Source organism: Falco rusticolus, chromosome 1, assembly GCF_015220075.1.
Source record: "Falco rusticolus isolate bFalRus1 chromosome 1, bFalRus1.pri, whole genome shotgun sequence".
Lineage (NCBI taxonomy): Eukaryota > Metazoa > Chordata > Aves > Falconiformes > Falconidae > Falco > Falco rusticolus.
In genome coordinates, this window is record NC_051187.1 from 6,490,811 (window position 1) to 6,511,657 (window position 20,847).

At 39.3% G+C, this 20,847-nt stretch overlaps 1 protein-coding gene across 4 annotated transcripts in view; it reads left to right on the forward strand.

Annotated features, from left to right (window-relative positions):
- Positions 1 to 20,847, forward strand: part of CA10 (carbonic anhydrase 10) — a 210,312-nt gene that overhangs the window by 122,935 nt on the left and 66,530 nt on the right. Inside the window, exon 1 of one of the 4 annotated variants that reach the window (XM_037406678.1) lies at positions 6,364 to 6,494. The exons of the other annotated variants lie outside the window; for them this stretch is intronic. Coding sequence (XP_037262575.1) covers positions 6,384 to 6,494 — 111 coding nt within the window. The 5' untranslated portion in view covers positions 6,364 to 6,383. Of the gene's footprint in view, positions 1 to 6,363; positions 6,495 to 20,847 lie in introns of those variants that run through there. 4 annotated transcript variants of the gene reach the window in all.

The following is a 20,847-nucleotide window of genomic DNA, read 5'->3' on the forward strand; positions in this document are numbered from 1 at the left end:
AAGACTAAATCAGTCATGAAAAAGAATATACCTCAAGATGTAAAAACAAAATAGAAACATGAATCACATTAAAAGGTAGTAAAAAGCAGACTGAAAGGACAGACATAATTGCTGGTGTAATTTTTCTGAGTTTAGTGCAGCTATGCTGGTCTTGACTATGTTCCACTGTATGTGCAGTCTGGAGCCAGCAGAAGGTGAGGATGCGGGAGGATTTGCCTGACAACAGTCTGATGTGCTTTATCGAAGCGATACATAAGCGATAAAAAACACGAGCAGGTACTTGGCTGGTTTGGGTGAATCCATCAGCCCTAGCTGCATGTACCTCGCAGGTATTTTTGAGAATGAAGCTATGTTTCAAAGGCACTAAAACATTTCCAAAATTTTACACTCCAGTTTTTGGGTGAAAATCTGTAATAATGTCACTGGAGACAAAGAAATGGCCACGTGGTAGGAGAACACTGCAGAACTGTTAATACCGTTTCAAAATAATTATAAGGAGGGTAAAGCAACCGCTGTTCATGCAAAGGGAGATCTTCACTGTTCTACCTTGTTAATTACTGCTTCCAGAGAGAGGAGGAAGGTATCAAGAAGTGACAGAATTTTTGAATTTGCACCAGATCTGGACTTGTCCAGAATTACAAAGTTTGTTCAGCGAACCACTGAGCTGGGCAGCACTTCCGGTCCTCAGCTGTGCAGACAGCAGTCACGTAGGGAATGGATGGACCTTCTTGGCCCAGACAGAGAAGCTTCGGCTAACTCATACAGGTGAAAGCAGGACGGAGTTTGAATATACCAGCCACAGCACAGGCCATTTGAAGATCTAGTGCTGACTGGAGAGTTCACAATTGTTTGGCACGTATATCAAGAGTACAGCAAGGAATTGCTCCCAAGGTGCTCAACAATGACTGGAGCAAGCAGAGAGGAGCGCAGAGCAGTCCCGTCACACAGCCCAGGACTTTGTCTTCACTACAAGAAGTACTGCACATACTGAAGGAAGCTGCAACAAACCCCAAACATCTGAAAGGTGAAAAAGAGGCCCGAGTATACAAAACACACCAAGCAGCTGTTTACAGCAAGTAACGGGTACGGGGTGGCCATAGGCAGCGTGGAGCCGTCCACGGGTGGCTGGAATTGTGACTCAGGTCACCCTGCTTCCACTCTGTCCTTTTTCACCCTCTTCATCCCCTTTCTCTGTCCTTTTTACAGTAATTTTTAATTTTGCATCCATATTTTTGTTTCTACAATCTGTCTTTCTATTAATGAAAAAATACTTTAAAAAGATTAAATTATTAGTACATTCTCAGGACCACTTTTTTATTCTTGAGTGTTGATTATAGGTGATGAGGTCCTTACACTTGCCATGTTTTGGAAAGGCTCAGATATGTATGTAAAAAATCGAATTAATATTTATGGTCACTGGAGACCAGTAACCTTTTAAAAAACTGAAATTAAAAGCTTGAATTAATTGCAGATGAATGATTCAAAATTATCATTTACACTTTTGCAAAGTAATGGTTCGAAAACGGTAAATATTTTCAGCGTAAAAGCTCAGTGAAAATGGAAATCACTGGCTAAATAGGGATTATATGTACCTGTTGGAAAATAAGAGTTTTCTGAACTTGGCACTCCTGCACTTCAGTCTATCTGAACAGCATGTGCTTGCAACACTGAAATTCCTTGTAAAACCAGGATGGGGTAAAAATCACTGCGGTAGCTGTGCAAATAGGTCCCCCAGTGGCTTTAGGCGTTCGTTATTAAACACACAGTAACACTTAAGGTACTGAGCAACTTCAAAATGAAGGCATAAATCTTTAACTGCTTGGGCAATCAGCTATACAGGTAATACTCCAACAACGGAAACGGTTTAGCTTCATATGCTTTAATGGTTTTTATGCATTTTTTCTTCATTTATTTTAGAAAATGGTCTTTTTTCAATAGTAGCTCCAGTGGGAGCTATTGTGCAGCATTAGGCAACAGGAGCAGCTTAGTCCTAGTAACACACCTTTAAATATCATGTGGTATTTTTGAACAAACATAAAGCTACTAGAGCTTTCAGTTCAGCTTTATGAAACTCTGTAGTAAATACAAGATAAAGCAGTTCTTTATTAGACTTCACAGTTACAAAGTGCCAAATGCTGTTATTCTTGCTACCACCTGGGATTTTCTCTAACAGCTATCAGTGAAAGTGAAGATCTTTTTCCTTTTAATTACACGCAGTCCCAAATCACTGGTATTATCTACTGCATTTAAGACTGGAATTTAATCTTAAAATTTCCATCATTTAAAAGTTATCATAATTCTTTTGTGTATTTTGTGCAAGGGAAGATTTTGCTCCAGCTATAAAATGTCATGTTCCAAAATATACGCACATATCTGACTTTGTACGGCGATTGCCATTATTTTCTTCAGCGGTCATTGTTACCCTTAACACCAAAACTTTAAGAAATTGTAGTCCTCTGTGTCATTCTATCCTTATTATTAAGTGTTTCACCTCTAAAATGAAGTTTTAAGTGGTAAGGGTTTAGTCCTGATTTAAGTGTATCTTCCTGATTCTGTATTAACTTTAATTACAGCATCAATGATTTAGTTTTCCTGAACAGCACTTGTGGAGAGCTGGCCAAGCCTGTGTGCCCGTGACTGTCAGACCGGTGCCCCAACTTCTTCTCTGTCACGGTGCATAAACACTGCCATGGGCTGCGTGCACATGACTCCTCCGCCACCTTACACTGAGGAGGACTAATATTTTCTGACAGTAATTCAGAATATAATCTAAAGAATATAGGCTTGCTTATGTGTAATTGAAGACATAGCTTGTCTGGCCACATCCATAGCATTTGTAGTCAGATGAAAGAGGAAAAATTCATTTAGGGACCTGGATCCCATCCAATATTCTTGGCTCGTTCTTATTAAAATATTGTTTTGCTGATAAACTGAGATGACAGCAGTGAAATGCGAGACGGTAGAATCCCAAAATGTCTAATGCACTTACTGTGCTATGCTATCTGTGTTGTAAAAAAAACCCTAAAATAAATTAAATAATGTCAATTTTATGTCATATTTCAATACTGCAGTATACAGCCTTACTTTCAGACCCTCTTAAGTCATCCTGGGAAATACTGAAATTCCTCATTAGAAAATTCCTATCTAGGATCTACAAGGCAGGGAACCGATTTCTGCTCATTCTCTTATGTCTCTCTTGCACCCTCGTCAGGTAAGCGAACAGAACTTTTAAGCAGATGCAAGCCTCCCATACTTCCCATTCATCCTCCCTGAGAAAAAAAATCCCAACCTCTTCTTTCTGGGGAATAGAGCTTGCATTAATTGCTGCTTCAAACAGAATATACTTAAACATGGAAATTCAGTCTGAGATGAGACAGTAATGGAAATCTTGCCCCAAAAAAGACAACAACTTTTCTCATAAGGATTCCAGTGCAAAAGAAAAGAGACAGAGAAAATATGCTACAGGGCACATAAAGAATCAATTCCAACCAAAATGTGTTTCAGAGATTTCCCACAAGGCATCAGCAGCCTCTTAATGCAGTTCATTCACAAATTCCTTCAGGGAGCTCAGTAAATACAGGCAGCTGATTCTGCCTCTGCACAGGTCCACACGAAGGAGTACATTGAAATGTACTTGAGAACTCCGAGAGGTGCTTAGAGCTTTCCAGAGCAGCTGATGCGCAGTTGACCACTCATTGGCATTGGTCTGAACAATTTAGGCTGAGTTAGGGTCAAAAGTCCCTGGGGGAGCTGGGTACCATTTTCTAATTGAAATTCAATGGCAGCTGAGGAGCTTGCTCCTTTCAGTGTCCAAATCTTGAGTCAATGATGGCTAAATGAACAGAAACAATTCTCCTGGCACAGCACTCTATTTGTAGCTCCGCAGCCACCTATCACTGTAGTGTCTAAACTCATCTAAACTGTCTAAACTCAGTAATGGTTGCAGAAATCCTGATGGATTTCAAGGACTCTCCAGCAGCACCTCATGTATTTGGCAGCCAAAGCTAGGCTGTAAGCAGTAACTTCAGATTTTGACAAGGTGCTTTTCTGTTTCCTTTTCTTTATGCTTATTAATTCAGGTCTATACAGGTCTACAGAGAAATTGTAGGCAAAAGAGTGAATGAGAAGGGAAAGGGCCAGAGCAGCACTGAATCCAACTACATTAAACATTATATTCTTTCTACAATAAATGGTTATTTCTTTTGCAAAGTATGGAGTAGAAAATATGTGATTCGGCAAGGTCATCCACAATAACTTACCAAACAAAATGGATATAAAGAAAAAATTTATTTTGATAAACTTCCTAACATGAAAACTCAAGAGATCTTTCCAAATCCTGTTTTCTGAGAGTTTTCCAAAAAATACAAAACCTGTCCTAACTTAATTAAAGGAAAACACTTCGCAGTGTGAAAAAGCTTCTGAACTTGAGAGGTAGCAACAAAAAATCCATTGATTCAAAGCCCACAGTCATTCCAGACTCTTGCGTTGGTAGCTTGATCCCACACACACATTTTCTTACATCTCTTTTAAGGTTTTGGGCTACAGACTATTGGAACTATTTTTATTCCTCGTAGTATTCTATACAGGGAAATAACAGGGTGAACATTCTAGCAAATAGTATCTGTGCACGCATGAATAGCCTGAATGTACTTTTTGTTGCAGAACAATAGGACAGTGGTTTTAATGACCAGCAATGATGATAAAGGGAATTAAACTACTGAACGTCTGTAAAGTGATTGGAAAGGTTTAGTGTTAGTCACTGCACACAGGTCAGGGTGGGGTTTTTTCTCATGCGAAGAAGGATAAGATATCAGTACGAAAAAAAGGTTTGTGAATGAGATGTAAAGAAGTCCAAAAAGAGAAAATACTGCAGGAGAAACAATGTGTTGGAAATATTCCTTATAGTTTGTGGAACATCTACTGAAGTTATCGGATCTGTCCTGATGCTTCATAATTTTGTGCATCTAGGATATCATTATATTCTTAGGATAAAAGAGATGCCTCTATTTCACAAGACTTCCAAGTCACAAAAATTCATGTGTTTTAGCTAGATTTTTTTTTAAATTTGGATGCCAAATCCCTCCTGAAGTTCAATGATATCTAACTTCCTTGGGATCATGTGAAAAACTCAGTTTTAGTATCTGTAAAAATGGTTAATAGTTCCAACACCTTAAAGAACTAAAAGCAACAGAAGGCTTACTGACTTTTTTGGGTTAACACTAACCACTTCTCTTCCTGAAAAAGATAACAAAAAATCACTTGGTGATTGTAGAAATGTTCCACATAAACCCTGCGGTAATCTCCTACCATGTTCACAGAAAACATTCTTTCTTTTATGCCTGGGGTCAGTAAATAATAAGAGTTGTGAGCAGTTGTGTTTACCTTTACTATTATTTAAATAACAAAGCGGTGGTTCCTTAGAGGAGCTGTGCATCACACAGATGCTGTGTTCATCAACAGAACGAGCTGCCGCTGGACTGGGACTCCAGGCACAAACAGCCATAACTACAGATTGGTAAAGCACATGAACCTGGAAAGGTCCTCTTCTGGACGGGCAGTTTCTCCGTGCTGGCAGACTGCAGCCTGATTCTGTGTGATACCAGCTCTGCCGTGATGAAATTCACTGGCCAAAGTAGCAGGCAGACGCTGGGTATTCCAGTAGCATCCAACTGCCAAAAAACATTCTGTGGTGCTTCTAGACCTGGGCAACCAGCTGTGAGACATGGATTCAAATGACCTGGAAAGAAAATTTGGCTGCAATGACATCGATGGCAGAAGTCTCTTTTTTCTTCAGTGAAGCCAGGATTTCATTCCTGGTGGTTACAAAGCTTCTGTTTGTACTGAATTATTTTCCTACTGTCAAGTGTTAGATTCAGGGGGGGAGGAGGCTGTTTCTCCTGGAATTGTTTCTGTAGCCAAGCCAAGATCTAGAGAATGTATCTCAAGCAAACCACTTCTGCTTTTCATTTTCAAAGGAAACTTGCAAAGTTTTCTGGCCTAGTGCTGAGAAAATGAGACTCCTTTTTTAGCAGGAAACCTAAACATGGATACAAGTTTACATGTCAAAATAAGATGTTAGTAATGACGGCTTCAGAAGAGGGAGAGTTAATAAAGTTGTATAAAAATGTATAAAGAGCCATAGGTAGGCCCTATGGAAGGGGTTTGCATCCCAATCAAAGTTCATGGTCAGTTAGCTGATATTCTTACTAACCCAAATACTACTTACTGACCGAGTAATTGATGCAACATTGGAATTTGAGAGCTCATAGTGTGCAGCTTTACGTGCTGGTCATTAAATGGCTTCGCTGTTGCTGGAGGCCACGGTGTGCGTGGTATTTACACCTCCTGGTTTGTGCTCGGCTCAACTGCTGCCGTATACTGACATGCACTTTGGTGAGCGGCTTGGTTGCACAAATGAAATTCTGACTGTCTCTATCCCTCCTCCAGCCAATCTACGATGCAAAGCTAAGCAGACCTCAAACACGAAGAGTCAGGTAGGTATATTTTGCAGCTACATAGAAACCAGATAAATATTAAGAATAAAAACCTGTTTTCTGTGCTACTGAGAAGAGAAAGCAAAGGAGCCTCTTGTCCCCCCCAGTAGCAGATGGCAGTCTTGCACCTGGCTCCCCAGGCACTGGGAGCAGCTGCAGCTCCAACCACGTTGCAGCAGAGAGATTCCAAAGCCACAAGGAAGAATGACATTCCTAAGGACCCTTTGAAATTATTTGGCATCAATACCTCTTTTCCTGGCTGAAAAAGCCCATTTTACATGTTGAAGTGGAGTTGGCATGCCAACTCGGTGACCAAGAACTGCTTTTGTACCAGCAATGTTAACTAACACAGTTGGTAATCCAGCTGTAATAATCTTTCTTGTCCCTTGCTCAGTGGTATTAAGGGGTTCTCCATCATGACAGAATAGTTACGCAAGTTTAAACTCCAAGTGGTTTTCTGTAATTCCATTTTTTTATTGTTTCAGTTGAACACAGAATAATCTGTATTCTGTGCTATCAGAAGAGGTTAAAAGAATAATAAATATTTTGATACCTATTCTTGAATTCTTCACAATGATGTGGCATAAATTAATTCTGTCAAAGTAGCACCTGATGTACAGTAACGTCACAAAGGAATTTTGGTGTAAACCCTGTAGCACCGGGCACATGTTTGCACCAGCATGTTTTTGAAACACGTTCTTTATTTGGAAAAACATATTACAGTTGTTTTGGTACTATCAGTACAGCTAGTGCAATCTGTGAAGTCAAGTGATGAAACTAGAAGCAAGATTCTTTACCTGGACAATATACACAATCACTCCTACAGTTGAAAGAAAGATGAAAGCTCAACATATGTAAAGCAGAATTGCAAGGATTTCCCGCCCTAGAATGCCCAAAGCAGCCTCAATTTGCATGTCCATATTAAAAGTATTAAACTTATCTTTCAATAATAAATTACACCATTTCACAGAAGTTTGTCATATGTTTTATGCCTAAAATTTGGGCTGGACAATGTACATGAGATCTGAGTAGTAACCCAAACACAAGATCTTTGGAGGCATCAGAAGAACTGATCTTCCCAGACTAGTTTTCCTGTACTGATTTGGTCCTTGTATCTCAATGTTTAGTGACTGAAATTATTCACTATTAGAAAGCATTTTATCTGCTTAAGTCATAAGTAATATTTAATATCCCTGGGGACTAAGCCTGCATCCCTGTGCACTGGAAACTTTTAGATACACTGAGTGGCTGGAGGGTGCATGACAGGGAACCAAAGTTAATGTATGCTTTATGCCTGCTTAGTGAATATTAGGTTTTCTCCAGTGCTAAAGACTGAAGGTCATAATTCCAGAATGCAGCAGGCTAAAATGAAGTTTCCTGAACAATGAACAGATAATGCTTAAAAATTATTTCCTTTAATTTTGTAGACTGACATTTTATTGTATGTAGGCTTCTTTTCCACATTTGGAGTGCGTGAATGGTTATGAATATGAAGGTTATTTAAACAGACAGGAATTTTCCTTCTTTAGGTTCCTTGTTTGTCTTTCATAGGGCAGTTTCATGTTTGTATATAACAAGTCACAAGGACACTGCTACAAATACTCGTTATTCCAACAAATAGGGTATTTATTTCTGGATAGAGTTACACAGACCTAATAGACAATGTATCAGACCAAATCACTGGGGTTGACTTTGCTTTTATTAGTGTATTAACCTCTGAGCTTTCCATATACCGTGTCATTCTTGCTTACAATAAAAAGGGAGAGTTTCAGCCTTTACCTTTATTTAGTTGCACCTACAGTGTATTTTACAATAATGTATTTGCTACTGAATGCAGTAACAAATCTTCAAATTTATTGAACGACTTAGGGCAGCAACCGCTCTGTGAGGAAAATAACCCTCTATGGAAAAATGAAGCAGAAGTTTAGAACGCACGAGCAAACCAGTTGATTGCAGTGCTCTAAGTTGTCATTGGAATAGTAATTATAATTCTAACAGAAAGGACAGACCACTTTAGGGGCATTTGAAAATTATTGTAAAAGCCTTTAAAAATTATTAAACTGGTGGAGCATACCCTGCCAGTGACTTCTGTGGTCATATTGCTTTGACATACTATATGTGAGTGGAGTATAGCAGTGTTCACTTTGTTGGCCTTTATTTCCCTTACTCATGTGGGTATTTGCATAAGGGTTGCAAACTATCTGCAGTGCTGCTCATTTGGAACTGGAATTTATTGTTCACTTAGCTCCTAAAAAATAATCTAATTTTTCAGGCCAATAGAAAATTGTGTGAATTATTCACCTTGGTTCATTATTATAAGATATTTTATGGTGACACCGCAGAAGTCATTATTTATAACGTATGGGATCATCTTTTACCAAATGTTTTCTCCTTTATCTTCTTGTAAATGTCTTGAAACTATGAACTAAATCTTGAATCATCCAGTCAGAAGTGCCCAACAATGATAAATAGTCACATTAGGTGCACAGGATTGCAACTGTAATGTTTTTCCCAAAACTGCGTATTAGCTTTTACTTCTGAGAAACAAGACTTTTGATATGAATTTTTCCTTAAGTGCTTCACTTTATCATAACACTGAATATCTACCTTGCAGTTTAGATGCAGATGGAACAAAAATTAGGGTTACGGAGAATGCAGGCTTCTGGTTTTGAAGAGAGTGAACTAAAATTAAAACACAGATTTAGGTGTGAAGGAAGATCTATTACTTTCCAGAAATAAGCCAGCTGGAGTAGTGTGTGTGACAGAGAGAGAGAGACTCTGTGTGTTTGTGTGCATGTGTGAGATAAATTGTGGGAGTGAGTTTAACTGCAGCAGTTGGACTTTGGCAGATTAATGTAACAGAGAGAAGGTGACTTTTGAAATAACCAAACCAGAATTTTTCTTCTGGAATTACAGTTGCAGTACAACCAAGGATAGTATGACACCGAGTTGCAAAGCTCATTTTGTTTGAAGAGGAAATGCTCAACTGATGCGTTACTAGATGTGGTCAAACCAAAAGAAAGATGGTTAAAACTTGGTAAAATCTTCTCGTTCAATTGTATTTGTAATCCTGATTCAGAAAAGATCAGAAGTAACTTTCCTACTTTCTGCAAAATATATTTTTAATGAAATATCTGCTTTGAATCATCATTACATGATGTTTCAGAAACACCACATCCCTCACACTAGGGGCTTTGTCTGAAAACTGACCTGCTGGTCCAGTCAAGCCATCTCTTAACTTTTAAGCATCTGTCCCATTCTTCCATGGAGCCTAAACTACAACCTGTTTCTGGTTCAAGTCTTGAAAAAGATGCACTGGCCCAGACTAAGTCCTCTTTCATGTTGTGCTTTATCATTACATCTTTCTAGCTTTTAAATCCCAGAATGAAATCAATAGGGATTTTGTGTTTATTTTGAGACTAGGATTCCATTCTTTGAACTTTGTGCCTTTACACATGTCCTTAGACACGGGGAAAGCCAGAACACCGCTGTTCAAATCAATCTTGCTGCTCTGTTACCAGGAGCAGGCTCAGGTACAGCAACAATGTTCCTGTTGTATGTATATGAAACGTTCTGGAAACAAAACCAACAGGGCATAAACAAGAGCACATTTTAGATAATACCAGATAAGGTATTATTGTTACGGTAAATTATGAGGTGATGTCTTGCTGATTTCAGTTGCTGAGGAGCACCAAAATTGTAACGTTATGTACTATATTGACAGGTTCATGTAAAATTCAGTAGAGCCTGCTACCCCGTGGCAGCCGTTCCCTGCAAGAAAGGATGTGTCAGCACTCAGCGGCGGCGGCAGTGGCCAGCACAAGCCGTGCCTCAGTGCTCCTGGAATTTCCCCTCCGCCAGGCTGCTGTGCGGGTGCTGGAACATCCTTGTCAAACAGACAGGTGGCTGGTCGGGGTGGAAAGGCCTTCCCACCGGTACTAGCGCTGGCAGATGTTTTCAGTGTTCCTTGCAAAATAGTGACAGTTTAACTGAAAAGAAAAGACGGAGCGATGAAGAGCGAAACGCACTCCCGCATGCCTCCGTAGGTGACCTGGCAAGCCTGCAGAGCTCCCTTCGATCAGTGTAGCACTATAGTAGTGGGAAGGTGGGTGGGGGTGTAAAGTCAATATTCCTGATGGATCAGAAGGAAAAGTCCAAAGCACAGACCAGCCCATTTTTAGAGCTGTTAACTATTCCGACTTACTGATGAAACTCCACAGTATGAGTAGAGCATGCAGCAAAACAAGACATTTAAATGTTGTTTAGATTTTCTCTCTGAGCACTGAAAAAGCTTCACTTACAAACTATTTTTTTTTAAGATGGACTAAAAATACCTGCCTCTTTCAGTTACATTCCAGAAATCAATAGGCACGAAAGCAAATTAATGCTCCTTCTCTTACGTCTCTGCTATTATGGTCTCAGTGGAGTGAAATTACTTTACAGTTAATTAGATTTTTAGAAAATATGGGATGGCTTCTGTATAATTCCCTTGGGTGTTTCTGTACCTCCCCAGCTTTTTTAATCCATTTCCGGGAGATGAGGCATTGATTTCAAGGAGATTAATAACCCATTGGTAACGGTATAATCACCTGTAGCTGCCATGCTAGCATCGGCTAGACTTTCTAATACCTATAAGCAGCAGGTCAATACTTTCAGCAAAAAAAATATGTGTTTTCACAGCCCAGTCCTATAAAAATCAGCTGGAGTTTTTAAATGTACATCTACTTCAGAGTTTCAGTTTATTTCCAGAGTGTGCTTTCAAAGCAAGTCTTCTCCTCATCTCTATTTACTGAGATGTAGTTTGCATCTGGGGAACCACCCAACATGATAGCAGAAATTAAAAAATCTAACATTACTGCACGTGTGTAGGCAAAAGTAAGGATGAGGATATGTGCAGTTGTGCAGGGGGTTTCAGAGACATCTGAAAACACCTCTCACAGTAAGATCCTCCCTCCAGCAATCCAAAACTACTGATATTTGGGACAGCACGTCTTCTCACTCAAGGTCTTTCAGTTAGGAGAAGCTACTCTATAGCTAGACATATGTTTCAGACACATTCTGAGAAAGAGAGCAGAATAACTTCTGAAGTATTTCAATTTCTCATTCTTAGCCATCATAAATCTATTGCTGACATTTTATCTGGGTTGTGTAGATTGGTGCCTTGCCTTGGATTTTAACTTTATCCCATAGATAAAATATGAATTGAAACAACATTTAAAAATAACCTTCACATAGATAGTTCAGGAAGAAAACAACTACAGTTAAACTATGGAGTTCAATTAGTAATTACTATCCAAGGTTTATAAACATCATGCTGTCTTGGAAATGCATAGATACTTCATAGATACTTGCTGCTGTGGCTGGGCAGTTTTCACTACCCCCCCTCAGTGATGTCTGAGCACGATGCTACAGTTTGTAGTATAGATGTGCCCTCGGTTTCAAGCTCCTGTTATTTCAACCACTTTCCTTTTGAGCTTGATGTAAGCTCTCCAGCAGGCAGCGTGCAGCAGCACAAAGAAATGGTGTGCGGTTAGCACATCTATTGGAAACATTCCTCCAAATACTATTATTATACTTAGGTGTTGTGCAATTTGAAACAAATAGGTGGAAAACTATGACTTTCCTGGGCGAGAGACCACCCTGGGAAGTGCCTTCGAAATGCCTGCCATCTTGTGCAATTTGTGAAGTTTGTAGCAAAATATTTGTTCTTTAGAAATTCCTTTACATGTAGTAAAGAAAAGTCTTTAGCTGCTTAGCAGAGCAGCATCTGGAGCATCAGGAATTCCATCAGCACTGGGGAAATCATCCTGATTTTCTTTTTGTTTGCACTGACATTTTTATAGGGCTCTCCTCTTAGCACATCATTGATTAAGCTTGAAATAGCACAATCAACTCAGTGGGAATTACCAGTAATAGATTACAGCCAAATTCTACTTTCAGTTATGCCTGCCTGAGTCCATGTAATTTTGCTGCAGTTACTGTGTATTTACCTTAAGGTAACAGGGATCAGAATCCATGAATCTGCATTTCCAAGACAGCATGATGTTTATAAACCTTGGATAGTAATTACTAATTGAACTCCATTGTTTAACTGTAGTTGTTTTCTTCCTGAAGAGAGCCACCCATTACCATTAATTAACACAATTTAATCAAGATTCTACTTTCCTTCTGATCTCTTTAAGAGACATTCACATTTACACTGAATACATTCAAACCAAAATTTTGTTTCCTCACATTTGACTTTAAGTAGATGTTACAGTTTATGACTACTTTTTCCTCCAATCTTGATATTCCTTTCTTTTCTCATGTGTAGTTAATTTAGTTTTGCTGAGCTTGGTTCTTTACAGGGGAAAAGAGAGCTACGCTTGGGTTTAAATGTTTTTGCCTCACTTTACTGCTTATTGAAGTTGTGCTTTGAATGTTAGAGGTTATTAGTCACATCCTTGATCACATTTTTATTTTAAAGTTGTGTTCTATTTTATGGAGAAACTTTCCTAGTAATAGCTGGAGTACAGACTGGAATTTTGGGGGTTTTTTTGTTCCCTGCCTCAGTGCACGAGCCTGCTATAACAGGGCTTCCCAATTCCATGTAATTGCTGCACGTCCTGCAGTTTGGTCTGTATACAAAATGTAGCCTTCAGTATTTTAAGAGAAGTGCTTATTCTCAATAGATATATGGGAAAAAATGAAATATGATATGAAAACAGTAAAAGTCATATGTTAAAAGAAGCATCAATCCATGTATTTCTTAAACCACTCTCATTATTGTTTCTTGGGAGTTTTGAATACTTTAGAGTAGCCAAAAAATCAACAGAATAAGTGATAGCTGCTTAAATGTGTCTTATTTTTTCTTAGGTTAATATGTAGGTGAGCCCTTTGAATTTCCGAGTGTTATCTTTAGCAGTCTTACTGTAACAGATAATAACATGTATTTTGGGTGCATTGGTTTTTTGATTGGATTTTCAAAGTAGCTCCATTCCCAATTAACAAATACAGGAACCATCACACTTTTTGAACCCCCGGTAGCTTCTGTTGCTCTCAGTTTGAGTTCCTGCGTTCAAAACCCTTCTGAAAATGCAGCCCTCATTGGCTATCTCTCAAAACTGATCAGAGCACAGGTAATGTCCGCATACTGGAAAAGGCATAAACATTAACTGGGACCTGCCGTGCTGTCAGCGAGACAGGGAAGTGGACACTAAGGCTAAGTTACAGTTCCAGCATCTGAACTCTGTCACATGAAAGAGTTTGAGTGGTACACTCAAATCTGGTCACTTGTCCTGACTATTTTAATAGTTACAGGCTGCTACTGCTTGCAATAAATAACAAAGTGCATGCAAAAACTGACAGTGTCTGTCAGGCTTGCGACTAGAAGGATGTCTAGGTCTGAGCTTTTTGAGAAGCAGATGGAGCCCAGCAGGTAGATAAATGCAAACCTCACCTTCAATGAGCACTTGACAAAGAAAAGTCAGAAATGAGACTGTGCGAAAAGAAGTCACAAGTAACATGGAGCGTGTGCCTAATGAGGCTGGGGAGGAGGAAGCTGTCTTTTCTCCACAGAAACACTGTTTCCATATAATAATTTAGTTATCAACGTCTATTCAGTTTTTAAACCACTTTAATACTGACTGACATTTTCTTTAAATTGTAACTTGTGCAATTTAATGATAACCTTTAATTATCTTCTACCCTTATAATGTAATGGGAAGCAACAAAAATAATAAGAACTGCAGGCATTAAGAAATACTTTTTATCAGAAGAATGTAAAAAGTGCATTCATGCACTATAATGTGTGAGAATTTTAATGCATGATTGTCAACATTTTGTTTTCCTACAGTAACCACTCCAGTTTGTGTGTGATTAATATTTTTGTTATTGTATGGAGTAAGATCTCTTCTACTGTAGATTGATGACCTAGTTTTTAGAAACGTTAAGAATTTTTATGTCCCACTGACCGGTGGGAACTGAAGTTTCTGAGCTTTCTTTTAGAAGACCGAACTGTTTCTGAATAGCCCGTTTACTCATCTGCCTGTCCACATACAAAAAAGGTTCTCTGTGTAGTAGTTTTTTATGGCACAGAAAAGAAGCCATTTCAATCAATATGTTTGATCACCTGAGACTTTTGGGTCCCTTTGTTTAACAGTACAGTGCAGAAAATATTCTGTAGGATTGATCCAATATCTGCTTGAAATATTAGTATAAATAAGTGCTTTAGATTCCATTTTTATGAAATTGTTTGCACCTTGGAAAAACAAATAATTCTTAAATGGGGCCCCCGTACTTGCCATATCTTGCATTTTTTCCCCTTGGTCTGATTTTTATGTGTGGTTTGAGCATGACTGCTCTAAAAGCAGAGAGTCTCAGGAACCTTTGGCTTTGGAAATAAATTCAAGCACTGGCTTAGAGTAACTAAATATCGCTACTTTCCAAATCATGCTGCTGGTCCTGTCTCCCATTCTAAGTTACGTCTCATGAATAGCCTGCAGATAGGAAGGACCTGGCAGTCATGTGCAATTGCACTGCTGCATTACTGTGCACATTCAGTGAAGTTCACTGTGAGGAAGGTTTGGGATTTTAGGTCTAATGCTGCGTGTTGGCTGAACAAACTCGCTCTCTGTCGAAGGAGGTAATTTTTACCATGGGTGCATTGCCAAGGCTAATACCAGCCCATTCATGTATTTAAGCTTGGTTCATTTTGTGCAGTCAAATTGTACTCCAACTTTCTGAATTATAACTTACTGGAGAACTGTTCAGGAAGCATCAGAAAGCATTTTTGTAACTGGCAATGGAAGGACTATTATCCCTTACCATGAGTGAAATTCCACTGCACCGGATTTGGTAAAACGACATAGGAAGGTACAAAAGTGTGTAACTTTTTGATTTACTGTTACACAGACTAAGAGTCAGCCCAGGCTGAAATTTTAACAATTCAAATGCAAAATTCTTAAGACCTTTTTCACAGATGACGTTAGCTGCAGAGCTGTCCTGACCACTGTAAGTACAGTGATGCTGACATGCAGATTTAGGTCAGCTGATGTCTACCTGATTACGCCAATGTCACAGCATACCAAGCTCACATGTACCATTCTGTCCTTTTAGCTAAACTGCTGAATTATGAAGTCTGTATATATAAATAGCACTGTGGTTCGACTTTGTTCACAGAATCAATCAGTTAATGTAAGTTCGTCTTTCATTTCCAAGACTGTTTCTGACCACCTATGTACGTGGACACGAGTGCTTTTGTGGGTGACTTAGAGGTTAGAAAATAAGCCAGGGATACAAAGATACTTCATATGAGTTGATCTATATTTCTTCAGACCCAAATAGTTTTCCTTTATCGAGAACTTTAATGCCATCTGAACACCTACGTGGCCTTATATGAGTCTGCAGGATGCAACATGTTTAAGGGTCCAACATACTCAGGAGATTCTACCCCCTCATGACCCACCCCTCCTCCCATTTACTGGGCCATCAGCTCTGTGGAACTGAGACCCTTGGCTGTGGCTGTAGCAGTATGTGTGAGGGCTGCACTTCATAAAGATCGTGACTCTTCTCTTTGTGGTCTCAGTGGCATGTCTAATTGAAAAATGGGTAAATCAGTGGCCCAGAGTGAACTGACAGCAGAACCGGAGCCTCTGTTCATTCATCTATATTAAACAATAAAACAACTTCGACCTGAAACAAAGCAGGCGAGGTGCCCGCTTCCCAGCCTGCCTGCACCCACAGTCACGTGCGCCCCCGCTTCCCTCACCCACATCTCATGTGGATAAAACTATTGTGCAAACACACTTAGATACTTATAGCCTGCTGTAATGTTATTGCTTATTTTCTTGTGCACACAAGCCTAATTAACAGCTATCACTCAATTTATTCTTGATTTAAACATAATTAACAATATGCTTAAGTAATGATTTTGCTTATGTCTACTAACTGAAGCCAAACTTGTCAAACTATTGCTCCATTAATTTAATTCTTCCTCTTGATTTAGGGAAATTTGATTATTCTAATGCAGTTAGTTGTATAGTAAATGTTTTCAAGTTCTCTTCTGTTGCTTAGACACTTCCAGAGTATTTTCTAGATTATTATAAGTTGCTGCCTAGGGAGTGCATAAGCAAAAACCGGTATCTTTGTAAATTGTCAGATGTACCTGACTATTCTATACAAGTTCTGTAGCATAAAAGAAATTAGCCTCATTTCAATTTTAAATTAACTACCAAAGGTCTTTTCTTCTGCAGTGTCATTTTACTATTGGGGAAAAAATTGATCCAAATAATTGTTATGGTCGATGGTCCTATCTGTCACTGTCAGCCCAGCACACATTAGGAGGATATTCTACAGACACTGGAGATGGGCAGGAAGTGAAGCATTCCTCCAGAAACAGGAGAGGGACCACCTTCCAGTTTTTTTTCCCTGCTGGGATTGGGGGGGGGGGGGGGGGGGGGGGGAAGCTGGGCTGGACTTCAGCAGCTGAGACTCCAGTGGACAAGTGCCCCGAAAGCTACGTGTTGGTGCACAGGGTGATCTTAGAGGCTTCCCCTCTGCACCGTGCAAAACAGCAGTGTTTCCTTAAAATCCTTTAGTTCTGCCCCACACCACTGCTATTACATGCATTCCTACGTGGCTGTTTTAAGCATATATTTAAGTTTTTAGCCATATGAACCTTATTAAAATCATGACATTGCAACTGCTCAGATCATTAGTGAATTCTTCCCTCACATTAGCTGGAGGGGAGTCTTTCAAACACAGAGCATGTCACCTTAACTTATTAATATGCTTGAAGGTGCAATAGCTTGTTAGGTATTCTGGTTACTGACATCACACGAGTGTTTAGGAACAGAGGTAGTACCCTTAAGGTCTCTGAGAATGCATACCATGCTACACGGGGTGACTAAAGCCATTCACTGGGTAGTAAAATTCTGATTCTTTGACTGTTTTTTCCGCTATATTCCTCTATTCAGCTGCCTGGAACAAGGCAAGACAGAGATGCTGTTATGATGTCTCCCAGGACTTGAAAAGCTAGCCCAGTAGCACTGTCTCTATTGTTGGAGAGATAGCTGTCTTGTGAATATTGCTGGCAGTTCCAAATATACCCTGAATAAGAGAACGGGTAGGGAAGGACCATCTGGGAATCCAAACACAAATGTTCTGCCTTAGAGAGCAGCGTGTTGTGAGCTGCCAGCTTTTGAAAGGTTTGTGGTCATTTGGGGGGAATCTCCAGCCATCTATACTATGATGCTCCAGCTCAGTGAAGGCTCATTTTATTCAGTACAGCTGAGGACAAGGGCCTGCATTTTCTGAGTGATCAGGCCTCTTAAAATCTCCCTTGATAAATAAAATAAATTATATGTGCCTCTGCTGTCATCATTTGAGTGAAAAAGACCTGGCTTGAAACTTCCCCAGCTCCCACTGATGCTGGCAGAACTCCACATCTGAAGGTCCAGTCTATACTGCAGTTTGTACTGGTTTATTTAACAGTAAATCAGTTTTGTTACATAGAAATGGCCTCTCTTAACCCACAATCTATCTGCCTTGTATTTTGTTTCTCTATCAATTAAAAATAAATCCATGTAAACTACTACATAGTTTCCAGATAAAAACTCGTAGCAATTTAATTAAATTGTTTTAAAAATAACCAAGTCTTTCTCAGATACACACACACACATATATGTATGTTATATTTTAGGAATACAAAAATGGTGGGAGCCCACAAGAAACAAAATGGAAAGAGAAAAGTGTTTTTTAAGAGCTCTAAATTTGCCAGGGCACAGAAGGCAGAGGAGTATTAGGCAAAGGGAAATCAAACTGTGAACAAGATTGCCGTGCCAAGAGTTTTCATTAAATGATGCCTGGCTGAGTTGTTTCCCATGCATACCTTACCCCACCTGGTGCACCCTTCCCACTCGTTACAGATTTCTCCCCATATGAAGCTAACTTAACTGTATCGTGCTGTTCATACACATGGTTATGTAAAATTACACATCTTAAGCTATGAACAATAGCTGTGCTACATCTTCACTGACATATACATTTATTCGCATGTATAGCACTTTCTGAAACTCTAAATACAAAGGTCTAGCATTCAAATGTAACTCAGATCAGGACCCCGTCACCCAGGCAACAGATCAAGACTTGTCATCTCCTCGGCTCACAAAGGGGTACATTCAGGGCATTAAGTTGTGCATTTTGTGATGTCCTACAAAGAGCACTCTATCGGGAACTTTGCTGATGTTCCTGTTGCCCACAGACAGGGTACCTCCAGTCACTGCTAGCTGCTGGACGTGGCCTTTTGTTACTGAGATGGCATGATGGCATTTCAGCCTAACTGAAGAAGTCTTTCTGTCAAAACCAAATAAGAACTTAAGCCTTACTGAGAGCCAAAAAATTCACAAGAATTTGGGATAGGGTGGTGCCTCTTTCCCAGTAGAAATAGCCTAAATCGAGCTGATCTTGCTATGGTTTTGAGTCTAAAACCTGGAATTTTATTACAGGATAACCTGCATGTTACTTCGCTTGTTGCGAATTTGTAAACAGTGCATAGATCTGCAAAACTCTTCATTTGCCAATAATCCTGCAATCTGCTATACTGCTAGGAGACAGTTTGTCATTTCATCTAAAATTAAAAAAAAAAATTACCAAGGAATTTTGAATCTTAAAAGAAAAGCAAAACATTTGGATGCAATGAAATATTTTTTCACACAAAACTCTAGGTATGTGGACCAAATCACCAGGTGCCCTCCACAGTTTTTAGGCAAAAATTCATATCTTGTGTGCACATGTACTAAAAAGGAGTGAGTAGCCACTTGACTTGGACAAGTAAATATACCCACCATTTTTCAGCTATGTTAGTTAGGGCAAGTTGAAAATTTACCGTAAACCTGATTTAATAGCTCATAAGCCTGATTTATATGTACTCTGCTGTAAATGATCATTGACTGGATATTCAAAGCAGAAAACCAAGTGAACTATACATAAAGAATGACTACTTATCTTCGCAAGGCATCCTTCCCTGTGCATATCAAATATTTTATCTTTTCAATGGTCACTTACAAATTCTCAGCTATAAACTCTAGATCTGATTCTCTTCTCACAGCAGCGTAAATCAGGAGTAGCTATACTGAAGCCAGTAGATTTATACTACAATAAGTCCAACATGAGAGAAGAATCACTCAGTTTCCATTGACATCGATAAAAAGAACACCAGGCTCCATGTAAATAAATGGCAAGAAGCCTCCTTGAGTCCATTCCAGTTGGCAAAAGTTATTTGATAAATACATTTTAATGAGGCCCTTTTAAGCTGTGATATATTTCACCTGATGTTTATATGGTAATTCTTAGAATCTGGTTTACTGCATGAAATACAAGATAATTTGATGCAGTTATCTATATGTATATGTGAGAACAGGAGGCTGGGTGTGCCACGTATGGAGAAAACATACAGTTTAGAGTTCCCAAATGGCATCTTTATGTAATTGTTAGAAGACTTAGTGAGGCTGAATAGCTGTGGCGGTAAGAAAAAAGAAAGATAATCATAAAGCTAATGATAAATAAATATTTGCACACACATGCCACACAATTATTACTAATTTACTGTCAGAAGACAAAGAAGAACAGCTGCTAACTGTATTTTCCATAGTAAGAAGTTCACTGGAATTTCAATGTGATACCGATACCAGATTTGAGTCCCTTCCTGTATTTTTCAGGCACTGTTAGATATTCCCTGAAGTTACCCTTTCCCGTATATTTTTAGTAGCAAGCAAAGGTTTGTCTTTTTGGAAGTCTGTGGATTCTGTGAAATGACAGCTTTTGCTGAAAATAGGATTTTGCTTTAAAACAATAAAGAGGAAATTCACTAGTTATCAGTGCAGCATATTGCACAGATTGTGAATACCTCATATATTGGGGCGCTCAGCGAAAATAACGTAACTTGACAGTAGTTTGAAAACAGACCTCTTGCATGTCAGAGACGGTATGAATCCATGGCTGCACAGGTTTCAACAAAGACAGTTTTTAAACAGCTTTCTAGTATTAGCTCACTAGGGCCAATTAGCTGCCAGTGGGATCATATTGTTTCTGGCTGTAGGACTGCCTCTTGTCAGCAGCAGCTCCAGGTTCTGCAGCTGAGGACATAAGGCAGCGCAGACATCTCACCACTGATCGAATTTTGTTTCACTGCAACGCTGCAGTTTAAGTGGAAGCAGAGTAAGTCTGGGGCTGATAGCTTGTGAAAACCCAGCCTGAAGGCTTCAGTGTTGAGGTTCGGCTGGAGACGGTGGTCTGCACCTATTAGTCACAGTGAGTTAAGCAGAGGGAAGAGAGAATGAAGGGCTTGTGGGATCTGCTGAGAGTGTCAGTGTGG